The sequence below is a fragment of the Apteryx rowi genome, unplaced genomic scaffold (assembly GCF_003343035.1).
Source record: "Apteryx rowi isolate R43461 unplaced genomic scaffold, aptRow1 scaffold_20, whole genome shotgun sequence".
Taxonomy (NCBI): domain Eukaryota; kingdom Metazoa; phylum Chordata; class Aves; order Apterygiformes; family Apterygidae; genus Apteryx; species Apteryx rowi.
In genome coordinates, this window is record NW_020448308.1 from 5,517,165 (window position 1) to 5,540,458 (window position 23,294).

Below are 23,294 nucleotides of genomic sequence, written 5' to 3' on the forward strand. Positions count from 1 at the left end.
TACCTTCTGCAAACTTCACCTTTTGTATTTTCTTCCAGATTATCAGTGTAGAGATTGAACTGGCCTAAAAAGAGCCCTCTGCAGAGCTGCATGAAGATCACGCCATGGACTGATGAGTTCACATTTACAGTCACTTTTTGAGATCTATCATCTGGCAGTTTTTAATCTAGTTTAATGGATCGTTTCATTCAGCATTCAGTGACCTCCCTCAGCTCAGCCACTGGTGCAAGGCACGTACTCACTGCACTCACTGCAAGCTTTCCCTGTGTAGCACTTCTCAGCAGCAGTAGGAGAGCAGAGCTGGATGGCAGACTAGATTTGCTCTTTACTGCAAATGTCAGCAAGGATGCAAAATTGCAGATAGTTTGGAAATGCCTTTTGTGATATGGAACACCAGCTAGAAAACTCAGTTTGCCACATATTTCACTTCAGCCCTTGGCTCTCAGTGCTGGCAGGCAGGAATGCCTGGCCCTGAGTGGCTTCAGCTTGCTAACCGGCCATGCAAGGTCATGCTCCCCAGCCGGCTCTACAGACCCATCTTTCATTTTCTTTTCAGGGGCCTCATGTTCCTGTTGGCCGTTATGGCTTCCTCAGGGTCAGAGGAAGTCTGATATTTCAAAGTATTTTGTGGGTGAAAAACACAGGGAGAGACAGGAAGGTTTCTTGGGCAACAAGTTTCCTAAAGAGCAGGTTTAGGCCTTGCATCCTCTGCTTCTGTCAGCTCCTAGGTCCCTGCTGAAACCCGGGTCCCTTCTGTGTCCCTGCTTCACTCCTGCCGCAGGGCTGAATCCTGCAAACCCAGCAATCACTAAGCCACCTCCGCCAAGGGCTGCTGCTGCTCTCCATAATCTCCCTAGGGATTTGCTGCTGCCCTCCTCGTTCAGGAAACGTCTCATCCCATAGGCAGTTCCCGCTGCAAGAAAGGGGGAGAGGTGAAAGGCATGATTGAGCTGTGCCGGTACGCCATGCCACGCACGCCACGCTACGCAGGGTGCTCTCTGGGCCACACAGCCCCAACCTCTGTTCTGATGAAATCCCACAACCGGGGGGAATTTGGTTACTGCACCGGGTGAAAACAGACTTTTTGCACAAACATGTTTGTTGCTCTGAATAGTAAAGCTCAGAAGAGCGTAACTGGCTTGTTCTGCAACAGTATTTCTTGCTTCCTGTGAGCCTTTCTGCAGCGGCAGCAGCATCTCCGTGTTGTCGGTTTTGAACACGCTGCGGTCAGACTGCTGGGGTGTCACTGGGTGGGACAGCTACACAGTTTATCTCCTGAACAGCTACGGCTCTTCCTGTGGTTGAGGCCACGTGGGTAAGATGGGGTTAAAAGCCGGCCCGCTCTCCGGAGGGGGTCCATTCCTCCCCAGCCACCACGAGCCCCACGTGCTGCACCCACAGCGGCGCCCAGGCCAGCGCCGCCACCGAGCCACGGCTGTGTGGGCCAGCTTCACCCAGCGCAGCTCGGCAGGCGCCAGCCTGAATCCGGTAACGTATTTCCCGCTCACCAGAGGACCCGGCTGAGGAGACGCTCGCCTGGGAGCAGCGCCGCCGCTTCGTGAGAGCGGGTCCGTGCCGGCACGAGCTCAGGCCGACCCGTGGGCAAGCCGCCCTGGCACGGGTGCATGCCGGGCGCCCGGCATGTGCGGGGAAGGGGGTGCGCGTGGCGCTGGGGGCACGGCGCCCGGGGAGCAGGGGGTGCACCGTTACAGCACCGCAGCCATGGCGCCTCGTGCTGCTGCCTGTCTGTTCACAACCCCTGCTCCTGCTGCAAGGGTGCAGATGGGTGCCGAGGTCCAGCTGTGTGCCGGCACACCTGCGCAGGTAAGGGCCTCCTTTGCCAGGACGTGGGTGGCACGGGGCTAGGGGCTGGGGACAGATGGGCCGCCAGGGCTAGGCAGTGGAAGAGGAAGGACATGCCCCGCTGGGCGCGCTGGCAAACGGAGAGGAGGGCGGGAAGCACCAAAAGCAGAAGTGCCGCAGGGGGTTTTGCATTGCTTCTGCGGACGGCACTTAGCAGAAGCAGACGCTGGTGGGGCCTGGGTCTCTGCGCGGGATGTGGGGTGCAGGTGAGCTCTGGCACGGGAAATGCGCACCTCCCCAGCCCGGCCCTGTGCCAGGCACTGGGGAGGTCCGACTTCTGCCCTGCTTTGAGCCAGCACGGCATGGGGCCAAACCCACGCTATGGCTCCGGGGGCAGTGGGGCGAGGGCTGCCGGCAGGCTTTGCTTGGCCTTGGTGCGTGGGGTCTCGGAGACTTCCCTGCTGCCATGGGGCATCAAAAGCGCTTCCGCGGGGTTGGCAGCTGGGGGTGAGGGGCGCCTGTGGGGAGAGCCCTGGCCCACAGCGCTCTTGTGGACTTGGGGACAGGAAGTGGGGCGGGAGTTCCTGCAGGAGGTGTGGGGTCCCCCAGTGGGGACAGGGCAGGGGGTCCCCTGTGACGGGTATGGTGTCTATGTGGGGTCCCCCTGCCATGGGGATAAGGCAAGGGGTTCCCCTGTGACTGGGATGGGATCTGAGGGTGACGATGGGGTTTGAGGTGGGGGTCACCCTCAGCGGGGACAAGATGAGGGGCTCCCTGGTGACCCGGAAGGCATTTAGGTGGGGGTCCCCCCATCCCCCCTCCACGTGGAGACAAGCCAAGGGGGTCCCTAGTGATCAGGATGGCACTGAGGTGGAGTCCCCCATGGCAGGGACGGGGTGAGGGGGTCCCCTGTGACCATGATGATGTCTGATGTGGGTTCCACCTGGTGGGGACAAGATGGGGGGGGTTCTCTGTGATGGGGACGGCATTTAGGTGACCCAACCCATGCGGACAAGGCGAGGTGACCCCCATGACCAGGATGGGGTTTGAGAGGGTGGCGATGGGGTTTGAAGTGGGGTTTCCCCCCCCCAGCAGGGACAAGGCAAGGAGGTCCCCTGTGACTGGGATGGAGTTTGAGGGGTGATAATGGGATTTAAGGTGGGGTCCCCCCAGCAGGGAGAAGGCAGAAGGGGTCCTCTGTGGCCTGGATGGGTTTTGGGGGGGGGGTGATGGGGTTTGAGGTGGGGTGCCCTCCAGCGGAAACATGGAGCAAGGGTCCCCAGGATGGGGTTTGCAGTGGGGTCTTCCCCTATGGGACAAGGCGAGGGGGTCACCTGTGCCCGGGATGGGGTATGAGGTGGGTTTCCCCCATGGCAGAGCAGGGTGAGGGGGTCCCCAGTGCCTGGCATGGAGTTTGCAGTGGGCCCCCCCCCATGGGGACAAGACGAAGGGAGTCCCCTGTGCCCAGGATGGGGTATGAGGTGGGGTCCCCCATGGCATAACATGGTGAGGGGAATCCCCAGTGACCAGGCTGGCTTGTGGGGCAGTCTCCCCTGAGGCATGAGGTGGACCCTGGTGGGGGTTCTGCGTCCCAGTGGGCGATGCCAGCCTTGTGGTTTGCTCCTGCTCGCCTGGCTGGGGCCATCTGCAACCCCTGTCCCTGAACGGCTGCAGCAGGGTGGCCACGTGGCCGGGTTGTGCGGGTATGCGGGAGGTGTGCTTCGACCCCGACGTGAGCCGACTTGGCCGAAGAGAGCTCCTGCGCTGGAGGAGAGAAGAGCCAGCCACCGACTGAGAGACAGTGCAGTCACCCATAAAGTAGAAAGCACTACTAAACAGCACTGCAGGGTGTAGTGTTTCCTACTTTATGGATGAGTGTACTGTGGGCTACGGAGAAGAGAGCACTGCCGACAGCGAGCCGCTCACCTGCCTGTCCCCTGCCAGAGCAATCGCCTGTGACCTGCGTGCCTGTCACAAGTTGTGCACGGTCTGAGAGCTGAGGACAGGCTGGGCCCGGGTTACTAGAGGGTGCCCGGGCATCCATGCTAAGCCGCTCTGTCTCTGCAGGCTGCGCCGCTCAGAGAAGCACGTGAACTGCCACGTGTCCCATGGCCACCGCAGCAGCAGTGTCCCTGGGGAGCCCGTGAGCACTAGGGAGGGAAGCGGGTGTCCCAAAGGGGCTGAGGAGACTCTCAGTCCCTGCTGACCCTCTGCCACCCATGGCCCAGGACTGGCCGTTCTGGGAAGAGGGGCTCACGCACCTCCACGTGGCCATGCCCACGTGGCCTGCCTGCATGGCACCAGCCTCCTGCAGAACCATGGAGGGGCTAGTTGGTATAGGAGCAAGCACAGTGCTTGCAGCGAAGCTCCCAGGGACGACAGGTAGGTAGCAAAGCCTCCGATCCCTATTTTTTTTCCCCATCCTTTTGTTGCCACGTTACAAATTCCTGCAAAGAGCTGGGTCAGCTGTGTGTGGTGGCAGCCACATGCAGACAGCAGAGAGGTATGGGAGCCAAAGGTTTCCAAGGTGGGGGGGGGGGGGGGAGCTGATGGCTCTTGAATGGCTTTACATTGCTGTATGATTGCTAAGGGCACTGGGGTGAGGGACTGATGAATAAAACTCTTTCAGCACAGACTTGTGGACTTTTTTTAATTATATTCCTGGGAAACACAAAAGCTGGAAGAAGATGCTTGCAAGACCCCAGGGGGCCATGCCCAGCAGGGATCTCCCCCATTGGAAGGCACTGCAACTTTGCACGGTGCTGGATCCCGTGTTTGAAGCCTGATGGGGCTCTTGGGGGGCTGGGAAGAGGCTTTAGCAAATGGCCTAAGAGGCGCCAGCAAATCTCAGCACACTGACACGGGGGAGTCTCAGCTTTGATCCTACCTGCCCTTCAGAAAAGCCTTCCCCGGCTCACTGGTGGAGCTGCCTTGTCTTGCTGGAGATCTGATAATGTTGGCAAGGCCATGTTAAGAGGAAAGGTGATGCTCCCATGGTCACTGTGCATCTCCACCCATTTATCCCTGTGCACTTGTCCCTTCCTTGCTGTGAGTCAGAAAACATCCTCCTTCCAGGGACACAGGAGGAGGGTCCCCATCGCACAAAACATCAGTTCCTGAATATTCCTACATGCGGCTTCAGCTCCAAATCGCATGACCTTTGAAGGGAGCTCCTAAAAATAGTAGAAAAAATATACTGTCAGTGTAAATATACCTTTTTTATTTTTTTTGAACCCAGATTTTAATGAAAAAGTTTTCACTTTTTGGAAAACTTTGTGTGCTGGCTTTGGAGCATTTGTGGATGTGTCTATTGAAGTCAGGATATTTTTCTTTCACTTTGATCTTTCACTTTGATTTTTTTTTCTCCCCAGTGGCCAGAAAGAACTGGGGTATTTTGCCTTTGTTTTGCTGTTGCAGCTTTCCAAAGTTCTCTAGCTTTGTAAATAGTTGAAAGGGATACAGGAGGTAAAAGTCAAATCAAAGCTGTCCTCATGGCCACAGGGAGGCAAGTTTCTAAGCAGTAAAAATGAGAAAGGGCTAACCCTCCCTCCCTCAAGCAGCCAACACATTCAGCCCTGAGCGGCTTTCATTTTGTTGGTGTGCTGTGAAGGAAAATAAAGGCCAAGTTTCAACAATTTCAATGTAGAAATGTTTTGAAAATAATCAATATTGAATATTGAATTATTAGGAATTATGAATACTGAATGCTTATGACTGAAGCATATTATGGTTCTGAATATTATAACCATTCAATATTCACTGTTTTAAGGGAGGTTTGGAAATGTGCTTCTTGCTGAAAGCAGCACAACTGAAACTGCTACTTTTTTTTTTTTTTTTAAACAGTTCCTTTTTTTAGTGCCCTCTCTGTGTATTGAATGCATTTTTACAGGTTCCTGCAAGGAAACGTGTTCTTTCCTTATTGGGGTGAACTCTTGATCTCAGAAGTACTTTGACTCATTTATTCCTGCCCCTGTTTCATGCCTCAGACACAGGAAGGCTGTGCAGTCCCCGGCCCCGGCCGCATTGACACAGCTCCTTCCTCGGCGTCTTCCACATTGCTTTCTAGCAATAAGGGCAGCTGGAGGCTCCCTTGCCTGGTTGCTTTCCAGATCCTGAAGAAATGGCCCGAGCAGCACAGGCACTTGGTTTGCTTTTGGCCCAAAACTCCTCCGGCTCCTGCTGCTCTGCTGGCCTCTGCTGAAGACGTGGGTCTCCATCACAGCGTGAATGTGTGTGTGTGTGTGTGTGTGTGTGTGTGTGTGTGTGTGTGTAAAACTGTGCGTGCACATGAGCACGTTCTCGTGCACTGGAGCACCATGTCTGTGTGGGGCTGCACCATGACTCCAGCTCCGACCTGAGCTCACCTCTCACATCCCCTTTTTTACAGGGTTATATTTAACTGGGGTTTGGTCCCTGCACTGCTCCTCGGTGCAGCCCCACAGGTGGGAAGGAGAGATTGGGAGCCTGGACCACTCCCAATACAGCCATCGCTGTGTTGTCAACCGGTGCCGAATCTGGCTGTTTGTGCATGCCTGGATATATACACACACACACACTCACACATACACGTGCAGGGCTGTCTACAAAGTGCACTGAATGGGAGAACGTACGCTTATGCTACCTCTGCACAGGGTGGCTGCTCTGCAGATGCCTGGAAATGCTCATACAGGCCGACCTGTGCAGAGGAGATGTGGGTGCACAGCAGCAGAGATGCCGTTCTGGCCCTGCACGGTTGTGTGCCTACGTGCAGGCGTTGCTACATGCATGCAACACGCATTTGTCATGTGAGGACACAGTGCGTGCTATGTGGCTTTGCACCACAAGGACCGCAGACCTGTGCAGTGTAGGGATGCTGTGTCCTGGAAATGCAAATTTCTCCTGTGGTGGCTCCCTCACCAGCACACGGCTCCGTAGAGAGGGCACTGGCCACCCCTCGCTGCACAGGGCACCTATCCCCCGAAGTACATGCACAGTCCCTCGCTTGCCCTCAAGATGCCAGGATGGGTGCATGGAGATCAGAAAGCTGGGAGCTGAGGGCCTCAGCTGAGAGAGCAGATGGCCAGTTCATCTCCATGGTTTCCAGGGTGAGCCTCATGTACTGTGAGCAGGAGGGAGTCTCACTGGGACTGACAAGGCTGTCCCCAAGGGACTGCATGAAGGGGAGGTGGGAATGGGTCATTACCTGGCCAGTTGCTTTGGTCTGGAGGTGCCTGCGAGTGCTGACATATGGCTGCTGTCCTGTGTCCAGAAGCAGGGGCTGGCGTGGTCCTGGGCTCCTCGCCTCGTGCCTCCTTCCCCAGGTGAGACCTCAGCGAGCCATGGTAGCTCACACAAATCCTTCCTGGCCCCCACAAACACCATCCCCAAAGGAGGAGCTGGACAGGGCCCTGAGGACACTAATTGGTCCTAATTGCCCTGAGCAGCCCCACCTTGTGCCCCCACCCACCCCAGGCATCTGCTGCACATGGTCCAAGAGCACCATTTAAGCTTAGCCCTGAGCCTTCAGTCCTTGCCTTGGTCAGTGAGGGCCCAGCGCAGCCCTGTTCTCACTGCTCCCTGAGAATGGGCAGGAGACTTTGGGGACCATGCGCCCTTTCCTTGTCCCTGGACCACTAGGCCCAGCCCCTGGCTCCTTGGAGGCCTTTGGAGAGTGGTGGGGGCTGCTAGAGGGTTCTGCTGGGATCCTTTTCCAGATCCCCAAATTTGAACTCTTGACCTTTGACCCCCTGCTGTGGCCTGATGTTCACTTGTTGGTCTATGTAATCACCTATTTTTTTCTGATCCTGTGGCCTTCCCTGTCCTGGGAAGGCTTCAAGGATATCTCCAGAATGTGTTTTGGCCCATCTCACCTACGGGGAGAACAGCCCCACAGCAGATGCCTGGGTGAATAGGAGGACCAGGGACATTTGTAATACCCAATACTAGATTTCCTGTGAAGGCAAGAACTTGCAGCTCAGGAAGCTCCTGAGCCAGCGTGTCTCATTTAATAACCCAGATGGATTTTTCTTCTGTGAATTCTCTGGACTTGTGCTCAAACCTATGTAAACAGTCACCATCTACTTCTTCAAGCTGATGTCAGATGCACCTCACGTTCTAAGGATGGACCATAGCTCTGCAGTGGAAATCTCAGGTGCACCTTTGGTCTGTCCAGCTGTCTAAGCTGACACAGGAGGGAAAGACAGTCTCCAGTTCCCCAAGCTCTGGACCTCAGGAGACATCCCCTCCCTGTGGGCCAAGAAATAGGCCGCTCACGGCTGCAGGGAGGGGTGTAGACACCCTGGACAGCCTACCCACGGCCTCCACCTCACTTGACCAGGAACTGCTGAAGGGCTGTGGAAGGCCAAAAATTGTGCGTGGGTCAGCCCAGGGAATTGCCTCCAGCCCCTCCTGCTCCAGGGCACCCAAGGTAGCTAGTCCCAGGAAGGGCCCTGGAGCTATGTGGGTCCACCACTGCTGATTAGGAGATGCTGAGAGCTGCCCAAGAGGAAGTGATGGCAGTAGGTCCCTGAGATGAGCAGAGACTGTGAACAGCATATGGCAGTTGAAGTGCAAAACAAAATGTGTCGTAGCAGGGTTTCCAAGGAGGCTCTGATGTGCGTGGTGTGTGCGCTGCTTGCAACCACACGATCTTATCAGTGTTACATTTCCCTTCCCACTGCTGGCTCTCGCCTCCTGCTAATTAAACCCACTTGCTCTGTCTTGTCAGTGAGCTGAGCAGGGCCTGGGCCTTATTCCATGTTTTTGTGGTGCCCAGGGATCCTGCCTGGGATTGTCCTGGGGAGAAACAGTCACATGCAGTGACCAGCTGGGATCCAGCTCTTCTGACCATGGGATGTGGCGGAGCCCAACTCATGCCAAGCTGCCCTGGAAGGGGGTCACTTAAGCTGGTGTTTTGAAGATATGCAGGTACCAGAAAATGCAGGTAGGTGGGATCAACTGTTTGAAATCTTTCCAGTCTGTTGGTTATGTTCATTGCTCATGACCAGCTTAGTGATTTTTTTTCTTAATTTTATTTTTTCTCTTAAAATGAAGAGTTTGGAGTTTCAGTATTCAGATGAGATGGCAAACTCCTAACATGCTGTTAGATGTGAGACTGTTAGACCTGGTATTAACTCCCCACTGCACAGGTCTTCATCTAATTGGGTCATCCAGACCCTTTACAGTCGGTGTGGGAGACAGGAATTAGTGGTGATTTGCCTGCACTGTCTTAGATGCCAGCCTCAGGAAGAGATGACACACATCTAATCGAGCCTGTTTGAACAGCTAGCTCAGATGTACATACCTGTACTGTATGCATCTGGATTTGGCCAGTGAAGCTCACAAAGAGGATGCTCGCAAAGTAGTGTCTGAAATGGGCACAGTAACCACTGAAAAGCTTCCTGTAAATAGCTCACCCAGAGCGAGTGGAGGTCCAAGGCCGGTTCTTCTCCTGTGCAGGAGCTATGGCTGCAAAACAGAGTAACATACTGCAAAACGCAAAACTCTCTCCCCATCCTGCAGGGGAGAGTCACCAGCAGCGGGACCTTGAGTTGATGCAATGTACAAAGCAACAGGGAAGCAGGAGGTACCAATCCCAAACTGATTGGCAGTGATATGAGCTCCCCCTCCAATGGTCTACACCACCTCCTGAGTGCAGAGAAGTCATGACCAAGATCTCACTCTGCAGTGGAACAAGCTTTGAGCAGGGCTGGGTTTTATAATGACAAACAGACCTCCCTCAGAGTGGCTGTCCCAGATAGTGACCCAGTGGCTTTCCCCCGAGAATTGCTAACGCTGTACAGCTTAGTGTCTAGAAATGACTTCCATCAAAGATGCACCAAGGCAGGGAGCAGGCAGAGAGAGATGGCGCACTCACTTGCCTGCTCTGCCTGTGTGTGTGCGCTCAGAAAAGGCAATGCCCTGCTTTGCTATAGTGTTATGCTGCTAACTCTTGTCTCCTTGGATCATATCAAACCCCAACAGCTTCCTCCCCGCTTGCGTTGCCTTCCACATCTCACCCACTGGAGCCACTAGCCTGGGCACATTGCACGCAGGGCCCAGCCTTTGTTTTCAGCACTCGGGTTGAGCTGCCAGCCCAGGTGTCAGTCCTTTGGGATGGTGTTTCCAGGATGGCATTCCTTGGGCTGCACTGGTGGGGGGCTGAGTTTTTGCTTGCCCAGGGGAAGACAAAAGCTGTGCCAAGCCTCCCCCAGGGATGGGAGCCCTGAGGGTAGAGCCGCGCTGCCACTTCTTGTAACTGGTGATCCTCTGAGCGAGAGGGAATCTGGAAATGTGCTGTATTTTCCCAGCAGGACGTTGCATCCAAGCCATCCCTCTAAAACCCCTGGGCCAGTAGCCACCATGGGTGACCCGGCTGGTCAGCAGGGCTCTGAGGCAACACAGTTCCTCTGGCCCAGGGAGCTGTCAAGCGCGGAGTGGCTCCGAGTGGAGCGCTGAAGACACAGGATTGCTGCAGAGTCGGAGGGGGGGTGGCAGCGGGGCGACGGCAGCCCGGCGGCATCTGACTCCAAGTGCAGCGGGGTTGTAGGAGTCCCGCGGCCAGCTGAGCTCCCCCGGGGGGGGGGGGGCGGCGGATTAGGCACGCACGTTCTTCATCTGACAGCTTGGTATTGCAGTACCCCGACACCTAATCAATAGGCAGCAAACACCATTCCCGCATGATTTCCATGGAAACCGGCAGGGCCCGCTGCTATTGGAGGGCTCCCGGGAGCCGTGCGGCCCTGCTGAGGTGTAAGGCCCATTTTAATATTGATGATTTGGCAGTATTTGTGCTGGTGGCTTTGGTGATTCCCTAGCAGGCACTGGAAAAATCCAGCAAGCAGCACAGGCAGATTCCTTGGAACGCCGCGAAAGGCTGACAACTTCACCAGCCCCTCCACCTACGTCATCTGTCGGTCTGTGCGAGTATGAGGCAAGCACCCGACCAGACCAGGCCTCTGTAGGCTAGAGCTGCACAAGAGCATCGGACCCTGAAGGAAAGAGCTGGCTCGCCGGATGCCGCTTACTCTGGGCATGAGGCTGGGGGCTCTGCTGAACGGCGCCGGGGGCCGCATGCTGCGGAGCTGCGGCTGAGGGCAGGAGCGAGCCCCCGTACAGCACTGTTCGTCATACAGCCTTTGTATGATGGGGAGGAGGAGGGGGAGCGTGCTGTGAATCTCCAGCCTGCCAAGCCTGACAGATCAGACAAGGATGGTGCCTCCTCCTGCAGAGAGATGCTTCTGTTGCCTCTGACCCTGCCATGAGAAAATGCAGTCCAGGCTGCTCCTGCGACCGGAGCTGTGATGCCTTCAGGGTTTTTCTCCTGGCTCCTGGAGCTACGTGTGGTCCTCGCTGTGTCAGGGTGAGCCCATCGCTCAGGAGAAGCACCGTGCCCCAGCCCAAGCCATGGAGGAGCAGGAGGGGAGGGCATCTCACGCGGACCTGCTGCAGACGGCAGCGTGGCAGAGCTACACTCCAGTGCTGGGTAACACCATCCCCATGGCCTCTGCCTGCCTGGACATGGCTGTGGTGACAGACACGTGTGAAGGTGGAGCTCCTGGGGGAGATGATGGTGACAAGGCAAACCATCAGCTGTCCCCAGGAGTGCCAGCGTCAGGACTGGAGGAGAGCAGAGCAATCCAGTCCCAGGAAGATTCTCCGTGGGCCCTTTGTGGATCCCCCCTGGACCCCCAGCAGGATCCACCATTGCAAGCACCGGCACTCATTAGGCCCCTGTGTGCGATGGATGGGCTCGAAGATGACCAGACAGACAGATCCCCCCAGGTAAGGTAGCTGTTGTTATATGTTTGCTGCCAGGTGGGATGTCGTGGTGCGCATTTTGGTGAGAGAGACTTAGACTGGGGGACTTGTGACCTTGATACGCGACAGGCAGGGGTAATAGCTGTGTTTGGCCATGGCTGAGCCGCTGGTAAAATTTATGTGGGGCTGGGAGCTGCCCAAAGCGACTGCTGCTGCAGTGCACTGGAGTGGAAGAGGAGGGATCTGCTCCGCTTGCTGCCCTTTTGCAGGGCTTTCCAGCTGGATCTCCTCTGGCCAGTGTCGGGAGCTGGTTCGGGGGCTCGCCAGACCCCTCTCTGCATGGGCTGCCCAGTGCAGACAATCCCTGCATGAGCCTGGGAGGGTGAGCTGGCTCCCTGTCACTGCAGCATCTCTCTGTCTGGCAGCACCAATGGCTTTGCGGGTTGGAGAGGGGACATGATTCACTGACACCCTCCTCCATCCCAGAGCATCCCCTCTCCACTTGAGGTAGCCTGAGCAGGGGGATGTCCACCCAGGGACCTGCACTGAGGTGGGAACTTCCCCCAGCAGAGTGAACCGGAGCTCCTCTAGCCAGTACAGTGCCTGGCCCCTGATGACATCTCTCTGAAATCAGCCCAGAAGGCTTCCTCAGAGCCTCACCTCCCCAAACGGGGCCATAAAAGTTCATTAGCTCCATCCTTCTTCGGACAACTCTCCATCCTGTCCCTTGGGTAAAATCATTGCCTTTCTCAGATCTCCTGGGATTCTAGGGTAGCTCCACAGAGCTTTAAAAATAGCTGGGAAATAAGGTCTCAGCCTGTTCTTCTGAGGATGGGGGAGAAGAGCTGAGCAGAGCTGAGCAGGGGATTAGCATAAGGTTTTTGAGCTATGCCTGTGCTGTGCTCCTTGGAGCCTCTGTGCATGGTTAGAGACCAGACAGGACAGACCCACAGGAGCGACAGTGGTGCTGGAAACTCCCTGGGAGAGAAATGCTTTCACTCAAGCACCATACAGTTTCTTGTGTGTCATTTTTGAACAGCTATTTATTGTGATGTTCAGGGAAAAGACATTTAATTATCCAGTCCTTCGTCTGCCTCTGATCACAGCTCCTGGCCACTCCAGAAGAGCTCCAGTCAAAAAATGAGCCAGCAGAATGGGAAGCATTTCTGCTCCTGGTCCCTTTTTTATTCACCCTTGAGAATCAAACCAGTTGTGCCAAACTTACTGTCTTCTCCCCCTTTAGGAGAGCCAGCTGGGGGGGAGGGGGGTAAGTAAGTGGCATGTCTTGGTGAGGGAGCCTGGGTGTGAGACCTGGGAGAGGGGCTGCTGCCCGTGCTGGTGCTGGTGCTCCCCTCTGTGTGGTTCTCCTTTGGTGACTAATTTTCCTGCAGGGAGCAAGAAACAGATCCAGGACTGCCTGACCCTGGCCTGGAGCCAGGATGGGTGGCGAGGTGGCAGGCGGATGGTGCAAAGGGTGTTTGTGGGTGTTCCAGAGGCTGAACAGCACCCCATAGGGCAGGGTCATGCACCAGCTCTGGCTGTCCCCTGCTGCAGGTCCCTTGTGTGCCAGCTGTGCATACATGCACTGGTGAAGGGGCAAGGACCCTGCTTGGTTCCTAGGGCAGCAATGCTGAGCACCTGCTGTCTGGCTTCCCTCAGCCCTTTGGCTGCCCACAATCCTAGATGCTTCTAGTTTGGTAGCTTACTATTATTTCCCTTCTCTGTCCTTCTCCCACAGGGCAGTTTTGTGGCGGCACCATGGAATTACCATCAGTATCACTGGAGTACAAAATTGCCACCCAGCACCATGGCAATGCCATGGTGATACTTGTTAGTACATGGAAGGTATCATGGTGGTATCAGAACAATAATATGTTGGTACTTGGCAGTACTATGGCAGTATCATGTTGGTACTCTGTGAACTGTGGCAGTGTCATGGTAGTACTGTGACAGTACCATGGTTTGTTTGGCTGGTTTCCAGCATTGGTTTTAATTCCCAGAAAAGTTAGTTTGTCTCTCTCTGGGGAAAAAAATCAGCACCTCCTTCTGAAGTTAAGTGGCTTTAGTGATGGGAAAGGCTTATGGCTAGACAGGGCTGTGGTTCAGACCCAGGCAGGAGTACAAGACTGCTGACTGTGGCAGAGCAAGCACTGGTGTAGCTGGGCTATTGAAAGCACATCCTCAAAAACATTTCTTAGGGAACAAGGTGCCATATTATGGCTGGAGACAAGGGCACAGCACATCTTATACAGCACATCTCCAAAGGATGGTTCTTCCTCACCAGACTGGGACATGAGCTATAGATGCCGTGCATGGCTGCTGTCAGAGCTGGGCTTCCTTTGAGAGCACAGTTCATCCGTCCTTGAGATGTCAATGCTGCATTATGCAAACAGGACATCTGCCTCCAGGGAATAATTTCCTAGTGCTAGGAAAAGCTTCCTGAGGGCTCATCCCTGGCTCACAGAATTGATTAAAGATGATTTTAAGGTGAAGTTCTTGCTGTGTGTACCAGCTCTGTCTGCTCTTGTTCTGTTGTTCCCTTATGGCAGATGTTAAGACTGTCTGTAGGTCAAGTTAGTCTTAGGTTTATTGCTCAGATCTCTCCTGAGTGTGGAGGGTGGAAAGCTATTTACCCTTCTCCCATTTGGGAGCTGGCAAGGTTCCTCTGGAATCAGAAGTGGGTTGGGGGTAGATGCCTGGAATCTCCAGTCCAACCTGGAGCAGACACAGGAGCTAAGAAATGTCTCTCATGATGAGAATCTCCAGGCACTGAATATTTAGGTTCTCAATCAGAATAATGAATATCGGAGGAGGAGAAAAATGCTGTCTGTGTAGGAAGACTGTGGTTAAAGTGGCACAGATAGTCTTGCTGGAAACTGGAAAGTTCCCATAATGCTGTCAGTCAGACTGATCTTAGAGGGCTTCCTACAGGAGACCAGTAGCCTGCATATCTTATGGGATGCTGCTCAACTGGGAGCTGCTTTGATCCTGGAAATGGAGGATGGTTTGGGAATAGGCTGCTGAAGTGAAAACTCTCTTGATGCTCTAAAATGGTAGTGGGGAGAGGAGCAAGGTCCTTCACCTTTTGAATGTTCCCCATGCCCTTCACTTCCAGAATTACTCACCCTTCCTCCCACCAACCTTCCCAGCTGCACTTACAGATGGGATAATCTCAGCAGCTGACCACATCCCTGTTCTGGCATCTCATTAGCCACAAAAGGAAGCAGCACAACTAGGATGCTTGGAGTTGGCTATCACGAGTACTTCTGAATCTCAAGAGGCCATTCTGGATCTGAATTTCTTAAATGCCAAGCATACAGCTTTGCCTGAGGTGGGGGGCAGGGGATGTTGAGGATATTCAATAACTCTGTAAAACCCAAATGAAGATGCTTAAGACAAGGAGCTTCAAATCTATAGGAATTTAAATATCCATGAAAGAAGCAGTTGCTCTCAGTGGGCTGCAATAACACAAATTACAGATAAATCAGAATTATATAATGCTTGTAAAGATCTTATGCATCAAGTCTTCAGACCAAGTTGGTTGGTCAATAACAAGCTCAATGACATTTGCAGGAATTTCTAGTATCTCAAGAGCTTCAAATGTTCACAGTCAAAGATAGAAAACTGTTTATTTAATGCCTGAGGAGGAGTAGAACTGTACCTCTGACTGAAAAGAATAGGTCAGCAGGAGAAAAGATAGTAGCAGAATTAGAAGTTCTTCCTGGGTATTAAGGCCCTTTCTTGCCAATACAGACACCATTTACCACATTCCCATTCATAAAAAAATCCAACTTCCTCTTACTCAAAATTTAAGTAAATTACTCTTCTTGTCTTGCCAATACTCACCCTCATGCAAACGAATTTGAGTGCTGTTTTCTGCAAGCATTATAAATGTGTGACCAACCTAAGAGAGCCACCTGCCATGAAAATCCAGTGAGACTTAATTTGTAGAAACAAATAGAAGAGAACTCAAGGCAAAACTGTATAGAAGGGGAAGGTAGTTTTTATTTCACTTACCTTCCTAAGTAAGCTGACTCCATGCAGCTAACATTCAGCACAAAGATGTGTCCAGATGGTCTGGTCAGGGCTGATTGTGTGAGGTATGGGGGATGAGGGATACCAGCCACTGACTTCTCACTGTGTGCCTTAGCTCCTCTGGACTGGTGATGACAAACTGGTTTTCAGACAGACCCTGGAGTCCAGGAGTTGGCCATGATTGTGGTGTGATCGTTTGCCTTGGCATCTTTCTCTTTTCACCCACTGTAATTCAGGCAAGGTGGCTCACCACTGTCTCGTTTCCTCGTTTTGGGTGTCCTGTGGCTGCAGTCTCTCTTTCTGCTGGAATAACAGGAAGAGAAATGGCACATGCAACACTTGCAGCCTTGCTGCTGTCCTCCTGCTACAAGAGTGCAGGCTTTCAGCAGCCAAGCCATCTGCATGGGGGCCTGGGTGTAAATGGCTGATTGCTGGCTGTTGCCTTGATGCGGGCCATTCTCCTAATCTTAGCTGTCCCTGTTGGTGATTTTTCACATGTATGTTCCTGTTTATATATCATTCTGACAGTCTTAATATTTCTCTTACAAATCTCTGCATGTTTAGCAGTACATCGGAAATATCATTTTGGACATAGATTTGTAACTCTTCTACTGCTCTTGCTACTCACATTTCCATATGGATCATGAATAGCATCTCTGGCTTGTGTGAGTGGTGCAAGAGAAGGATTTCTTTCTCTCTTCTGTCTCTTAACTACTTGTTAAAGCCACCAAAGATTTGGGGCATCTCAGTCCAGGACAAAATTAAAATCACATTTTGGCCAATGAGTTCTTGCTTTACTGAGGTGCACAAGGAAGGCCATTGCTGATGTGCCAGAGCATGGGGAATTAGAATAGTCTTTAAGCAAATGTGACCCAAGCAGAGAAGATGCTCTTGGCCCCTGGAAAGCTGCAAGTAATTTGCAAAACAGGTACACATGGTGGGAGAGCTGTGGAGCAGATATATGGGCTAAACAACTAAACCTAGAGTACAAAATCCGTCTCTCCAGCTCCGCAATGTATCTTCTAACATGGAAGAGCACATCTGTCTCAATACTCTTCAGAGTATTGAGAACGTTAGGAAATCTAGTCTATTTTTCAATAAAAGCAAATTTCCGAAACCGTGAATACTGCTACTGAGGCTCTGAAACAGGAAGGAGGCTTGACATATGAACTTTTTATGTGATGATCTGTAACAAGGCAGTGGCAGTTCTGTATGGGGAGGGAATTTAATGAGATGCAGTTTGATGGCCCTTCAGGGTCAAGCCCTGAAACAGCACTGGGCTGCTCACTGAGCTCAGCTGTGAACAGGCACTATGTTCGCAAGTGCTTTTAACAGCATCAGAAAGTCTCATTGCCCTTCTGGAGAGAGTGTTTCTTTGGATTAGCATTTTTGTTACAAGAAAGATGAGACCCTGCTCAAGCTAAAAATATCAAATTTGAAAAGAAAAGAGCAAAACTGTACCACCCCCCCCTTTTTTTTGCATTTTTACTAAATACAATTATGTTACACATGGCATCCAAAACCAAAGTTCAGATGCTCCACAAAGACCTCGGGGCTGCCTGGGCCTGGGTCTGTCATGCTGCGAGCCGGAGGCTTATCTTTGTTCAGATCAGAAGAACAAAAAATCCAGACACCTTCTATAGAAAGCCAATACCTACATGTTTAGCTCAAGAGGAGATGGACAATGCAGAGGAGCAAGCAAGAAGCAGAAGTTGTGAAGTCACCTGTCTTCTGTATTTACACTGAAGTTGTTAACACATTTACTTCACATTAGCTCTACATTTTGCTTTTCTCTAGCCTAAATATTGCTGGTTGTGCCTCCTACTTCTCTTAGATTCAAGTGACTTGCTCAGTAGCACCTAGAAAAATCTGCAATGAGGGAGAGGGCAGCTTGGCTGTCTCGGTTCCCAGTCAGTCACCTGAATTTTACAACCAAACTAGCTTTTACAGTGTATAGGTGATTTCCATGCATTTCCATGCTCCACAATGAAATAGAGATGCCATTCCCTGAATAATGTGGCAATGGAGCATCATCCAGCCTTACCAGAGTGTGACTAGGCTAGCTCTTTCTGAGAGCTGATAAGAGAAAAGGAGAAATTTGCTCTTCAACATTAAAATGGCAGAAGATGCCTTGTATGCGTTTCACGCCCTATGAAATGCAGACATCTGCCTCACAAGGCATGTAGATGGGAAAGGCACTACAAGGGACACAGACTGTGCCACAGAGCAGCCCAAGAGCAGGAAGGTGATAAGGTTCTACTTTAGGAGCTTATTTTGCACAACCCCTTGCTGTAGGTAATCTGGCAACCAAGCAGGAATGGCTCATATCCCAGCAATCACCATCTTACCTCGCTGCGTAAGTTGTAGGGTTGCAAAAAGATTTTTAATATCCCAGGCGTCCAATTTCCTGTCTATCATGGAGAGGGGTTGGGTCACAGATGTGGAAAGCCTCTACGGGGCCAACCACAATCCGTCATGCTTCCGCGTTAGGCAGGTCACTCTCTGCTGGAAGAAGCATTGGCTAAAGGTCTCTGTACCACACAGGGGCAAGTCTAGATATCAGAAGTTCTTCAGCTGGATGAATGTCTGCTGTGCCTGCACCCTGAGCAGGACCCTTCCTGCACTAGAGTCCCCACTGGACTCCCTCCCTTGGAGGACTGCTTGCTGCAAGTCTCTGTGGGGATCTAAGGCACAGTGTAGGCACTTCTTCCTCTTCATAATGCACAGGGACAGGCTGTCCTTGTGAAGAAAGAAAAGAGTTTCTCCAAGTCCTCCATTCATTTCATCTGACTGGTCTGTTTTGTGTCTGATTGTGAGACATGAAGTGCATGAGCAGTACATCAGGGAGTATCAGGAGTTATTCAGAACTGACTTTTCAGCACCCTTGTGGTGTTTCAGTGTCATTTTCTCTTGATTGCCTGCAAAATCTCTTTTCTTTGGGATTTGCTTTTAAAGGTGAGAAATCACTCCATATTGCATACTGGAAGCAGCTGCAGTCTTGGATTCCAGAGCGCTGATGTTCTGTCTCTGCCCAGCGATTTTATTTTCCACTTGCATTCCTCCTTGGCTCAGTTTTACAGGAACATTAGTTTCTCCTTGGTTGTGGAGACTGGAGAAGCTGAGCTCATCAAAGGACAATCTAACCAGTGTGAACAGGGATATTGCACTGATTTTTCTGCTTCTGGAGTACCTGGGTTTGTTTTCCTGGGACTGACGATGGTGCTGTTCATACAAAGCTTGTGGGGATTATGGTAGAAATTTGGGAAACTCTGGTTTTACCTGCATACTTCATTTTAAACATGTTGTGAGGAACACAGGAAGATCTGTAGTGGTCAGATGGTGTTCAACAGATGGTGCCTAGGGAACGGTGTAAGAACAGAGCAAATAAGTAGTGAATGTTTCCCTGAATATTCACTCAATATCTTGCAATTTGTGGCTCCAACACTCCCCATGCTGGAGACAGTATCTTTGAAATTAATAGGCTTGGATGGATGATTTCTTCTGTGAATTTGGTATACAGAGTGATAAAAATCAGACAAATGAGGAAAATGGAATAAATAAAGGCAAACAGTAGGTTGGAAGTGGGATGAGCAGTGGGAGAAAATGCTGAATCATGAAAACAGGAATTGGTAGGCAATATATGGGGTGAGGAGCTGGGGAGGAAGTGTGATGAAGTCAAAGAAAGGAGATGTTTTTGTCTAAAACCAGGAAGTGGTTTCACCATAAAGTGAAGGAACTAGAACAACTGCTGTGGGACACAGGCTAGAGATTAAAGGAATAATAGAATAACTGTGACTGCATCCGAGGCATCTCTCTTATTTCTGTCATACCTTTAACAAAAATAACACTTTTACCTTCATCTGGATAATACATGCTCCAGTACAGGGCTGTTCCTGCGATGACAGCTGATGGATTTCTTGCTCACTCACTGACCGAACAATGACGTTATTTTAGATTTGCTTTTCACATGCAGTGAGGGCACTGCAGAATAGTAGCCTATAGAAAATAACTTTGTTCTGAACGTGTGCTGATTCCTTTAAAACTCGACGGAAGAGTAGAAAATGGATTTGCAATGACAATTTTCATTTCCACGTGGCAAGAATTGAGAAGTTAAGGAAACCAGTTACCAAAGGCAGAACAGCTAAAGGCCTTGAACATGGTGGAGGCTTGGAATTTATTAAATGACAGGTGACAATGATGTTAAATGAGAGAGAGGTGGTGGATTTAATATATCCAAGACAGTAGGAAAACAACTGGCATAGTACCACCTAGGAAACAGTGGAGGCCTTGGATTTTAGAGATGACCTTTGCAAGACTAACGTGGCAGCTTAAGCCATACCTACTGTAGACCAGGAAGTCACCATAGGGATATTTTAAAATGATATATCTTTTTTTAAATCAGTCATGAGAATGCATGTTTCCAAAAGCCACCTGAGACTTCTCACTAGTGGGTCCACCTGGTAAATTCCTCCTCCCCCACTGGCTTTCTGTGGGGTGATTTATAACGGGGCTGCTTTGGGCTTTGGCACATTCCCCTTGGCTGGCGTGGGGGAAGCCCTCTCGGGCCGGCTGCGCCAGGTTGTGCCTGTGCGGGGCTGTGCTGCGAGGCACCTGGCAGCAGGGCTCTGCCGCCTGAGCCGCATTGCGGAGCAGCCGCTGCAGGCAGAGCCTGTCGTCCTCGCCATGTTTTGATTTACTGTCCCCCAAATGGCTACTTGCAAGTTTTCCGTGGGACTTTTAAGACTGCGCTGGAGTCCGGGTGCTCCTGGGGGGTTTTGACTGCGTGACCTGTTTAGCATTCTGGCCGGGAACCTCTTCCTGTAAAAGCTACCACAAGTCTCAGTGGCCTTTTGAAGTTTTCTGGTGAAAAAGAGAAAGCTTTCTTGCAGCTATCCAGCTGAGACCTTTTCTTTGTTCGTCTGTTCTCGATGTATCCTGAAGAAACTGTATTTTTGGATCTATCTGCCAAAAGCGGTGACAGATAATCCCATTTCCCCTGTAATGAGAGGCTTCGAAGCTGCGTGCTGGCTGCACAGGGTAGTTACGTGGTCTGCTCTCCTCTGTCTGCCTCTGCACTGTTCTTTTCCTGAATTACTCTCGTTTTAAAAATTTTCCCTGATAGCCAAAGAGCATGTCACTGCAGCTGAATTTTTAGTGGCTGAGGAAGGCAGAGCTCCTGGCTGTGGGACACGACTGCCCTGGGGTTCCCTAAGAAACCCATCCTACCTCACCTCCGTTATAGCTCTGCTCCTGCTTGACTTCAGTTCCCTGAACAAATCCACGCCTAAAGGAAGCATTTGGTTTTCTGCTCCTGGCTCCTGCAGGCACTTTTTCATGTCTTTATCAAGACAAGTCACTTCTGGGGAGGCTTCTGTGCCTCTTTTCTCTAATGACTTCCTCAACTTCCTTCAAAAAGCCCTGTACACAGGGGAACACAAGCTTGGCCTGGAGTGAGGCTGCACTGAGGAGCAGTGGAGCGATGAAGAACAGTGGAGCGGTTAATAAATTAAAAGCTATTTCATTATAGGGAATGAATGTTTAATGAGTGTGGGATGACGTCTAGACAGTCCTTCAGCTCCAAGTGGTATGCTGTCCTAGCGGAGAGAGTTCAAGCTACATAGCCAGCACAGTCCCGGCCCCTCTCTGCGCCTGTCTCAGCTTGCTGCAGAGGGGGAAAGGTTCAGCAAAACTTTCCTGAGGGAGCAAGGTCCCTTCTCAGGTTTGAGCAGGGGCTGCGCAGGACTGGTGTTCTGGCTGCAGCACGGAGGTGGCATGGAGAAGATGTCCCGCGTCCACATCTTTGTCTCCAGCATTTCTGCAGCTGGACCTTGAGCCTCTCCTGGCAAAGCCCTTGGAAACCACAGCCACAGCAACGTGAAGATACTAGTGAGAGGAAAGCCCAGTTCCTGCTGCACACGCAGCCACAGTCTCCTGCTCCACAGCACCTCACCTAGGAGCCCTGCAAGGCCCAGAGATGCCAGCAGCTCCCAGGAAACAACATCTCAGCCTTTACCAGGTCATTGGCTCTGGAGTGATGAAAAAGATACCCTGGCTGAACTGGGACACCCTGATAGCCATCTGTCCAGGACAGGGGGTGAGTGGCTGGGAGCCTTTGCATCCTGGCCTCATGAAGACTTTGTGTTTTATAGCCACAGAAGAGGGGTTTCAAATATAGAAATGATCCTATTTGGATGTAGGTCCCTCAAAGCTTCCCCCTGATATGCTGGAAGCGCTAATTAACACCTGCAGAAAGCTGATGTTGAAAACGTCAGAAGCCCTGTCTCCCTGATGGGGGAGAGGCATGAGCACATCAGCTCCTTTGCAAAAACTGTCCAGCTTCTATTTCAAGTGAATAGGTTGCTGGCTGAGCTTGCTTGGCCTGTCCTGGTACAAGCGAGCAAAGACAAGAAGCTCAAGGCATCTCAGCAGTGGCAAGCAGATCCTGGGGGGCTGCTTATTTCACTCTGGAGGTGGCAGAAGTGTACCAGCCGGCACCACCATGTACAGCAAGGGAAATGCTGATAGAATCCCCCCCATGCCCCCATCCTGGCTCTGAGCCCCTCTGGCAGCACCCGCAGCATCTCCTGCCTGGGTGCCCAGTCCTAAGAAGTGCTTTGCTGTACGTGGAGCTGGTAGGGGGGGATATTCCCTGGGGATGCCTTGTCACCACAGGGATTAGTAAAGCAGCAAGGGTGTGACTGATGCTGCAGGGTGTGGACCCGGATCTCTGAAAATATACATAGAGAAAATATACTTATTTTTGCTTTCCTGCAGATGGAAAGAGGTAGAATCTCTTCCCATGGAATTTCCTTTTTTTTTTCTTTTTTCACATTTTTCATTCCAAAATGCAGGAGAAACTTTTTCAAGCACAGGGATTTCTGCAAGGTGGACGCTTGAAAACTGCTCTGCCAAGGGGCTGTAAACTTGTGGCACCTAATATCCCCCTTGTAGTGGCTCAGAGGGCCGGTCAGACCACAGGACACTGCAGGAGGCCAGGGAGAAGGGCTGAGTGTTACCTTTTGAGGGGGGGTCTTTAGGTTTTCTGTCTCCTTCATTTGTGTTTTTCCTCCCCACTTTGCCAAGGCTTTTCTATATGGGTGCAAAAGCTTTGTCAGAGAAATGCTGGCACCAAGCTGGTTTGAAGAAGTTGGCTGCTGTGCTGACCTGGGCAATGGTGGGTAGTGTGGGCAAGGTAGCCACACAAAAGGAGTTGATGGGGTAGGGTTTGTGGTACCAGAGGAAGGTCTCCAGTACTTTTTCTCTAATGGAAGCAACAGGGAAGCCAAAATATGTTATTGTTCAAAAGTGCAATGAGTTTTAGCCAGTTGCCTAACTGGGGTTTGCCACCAAAAAAGTTTGGCAAGCAGTTCTTCAGCAGCTGGGGGACATTTCACTTGTAATCTTCGCTTATGAACTGCAGATGCAGAGCTACATAACAGGATGGCCCCGGGCATTTAGCAGCACCAGCACAAACTTCCCAGTCACATAGAAGCGGGTCATGCAAGATCTGCCCGACTGCTGGGAAAACATCTGGCCAGGTTTTCCCAAGATGTGTGGCTTGCTGTTGCCATATGGCAGCTGTGAAGCAATAGTTTGGCTAGGAGCTTTGCTAATGCACAAAAATACTTTCTGGGACTCTGCTTCTGTAGCGAGCCTGTGGCTAGGAGCTCAGAGCAGGAAGTAGTAACCACAAGTTATATATACAGCTCCTGACAGAG

The 23,294-nt window shown here is 51.7% G+C and overlaps 1 protein-coding gene across 3 annotated transcripts in view; it reads left to right on the plus strand.

The window, feature by feature from the left end:
• Positions 1–8,512: 8,512 nt before the first annotated feature.
• Positions 8,513–23,294, plus strand: part of TSPOAP1 (TSPO associated protein 1) — an 80,890-nt gene continuing 66,108 nt past the window's right edge. The window contains exons 1-2 of one of the 3 annotated variants that reach the window (XM_026063685.1): positions 8,513–8,725; positions 10,599–11,565. In XM_026063685.1, the coding sequence (XP_025919470.1) occupies positions 11,188–11,565 (378 nt within the window). In that variant the 5' untranslated portion in view covers positions 8,513–8,725; positions 10,599–11,187. Of the gene's footprint in view, positions 8,726–9,954; positions 11,566–23,294 lie in introns of those variants that run through there. The other 2 variants (XM_026063688.1, XM_026063686.1) reach the window with 2 other exon arrangements.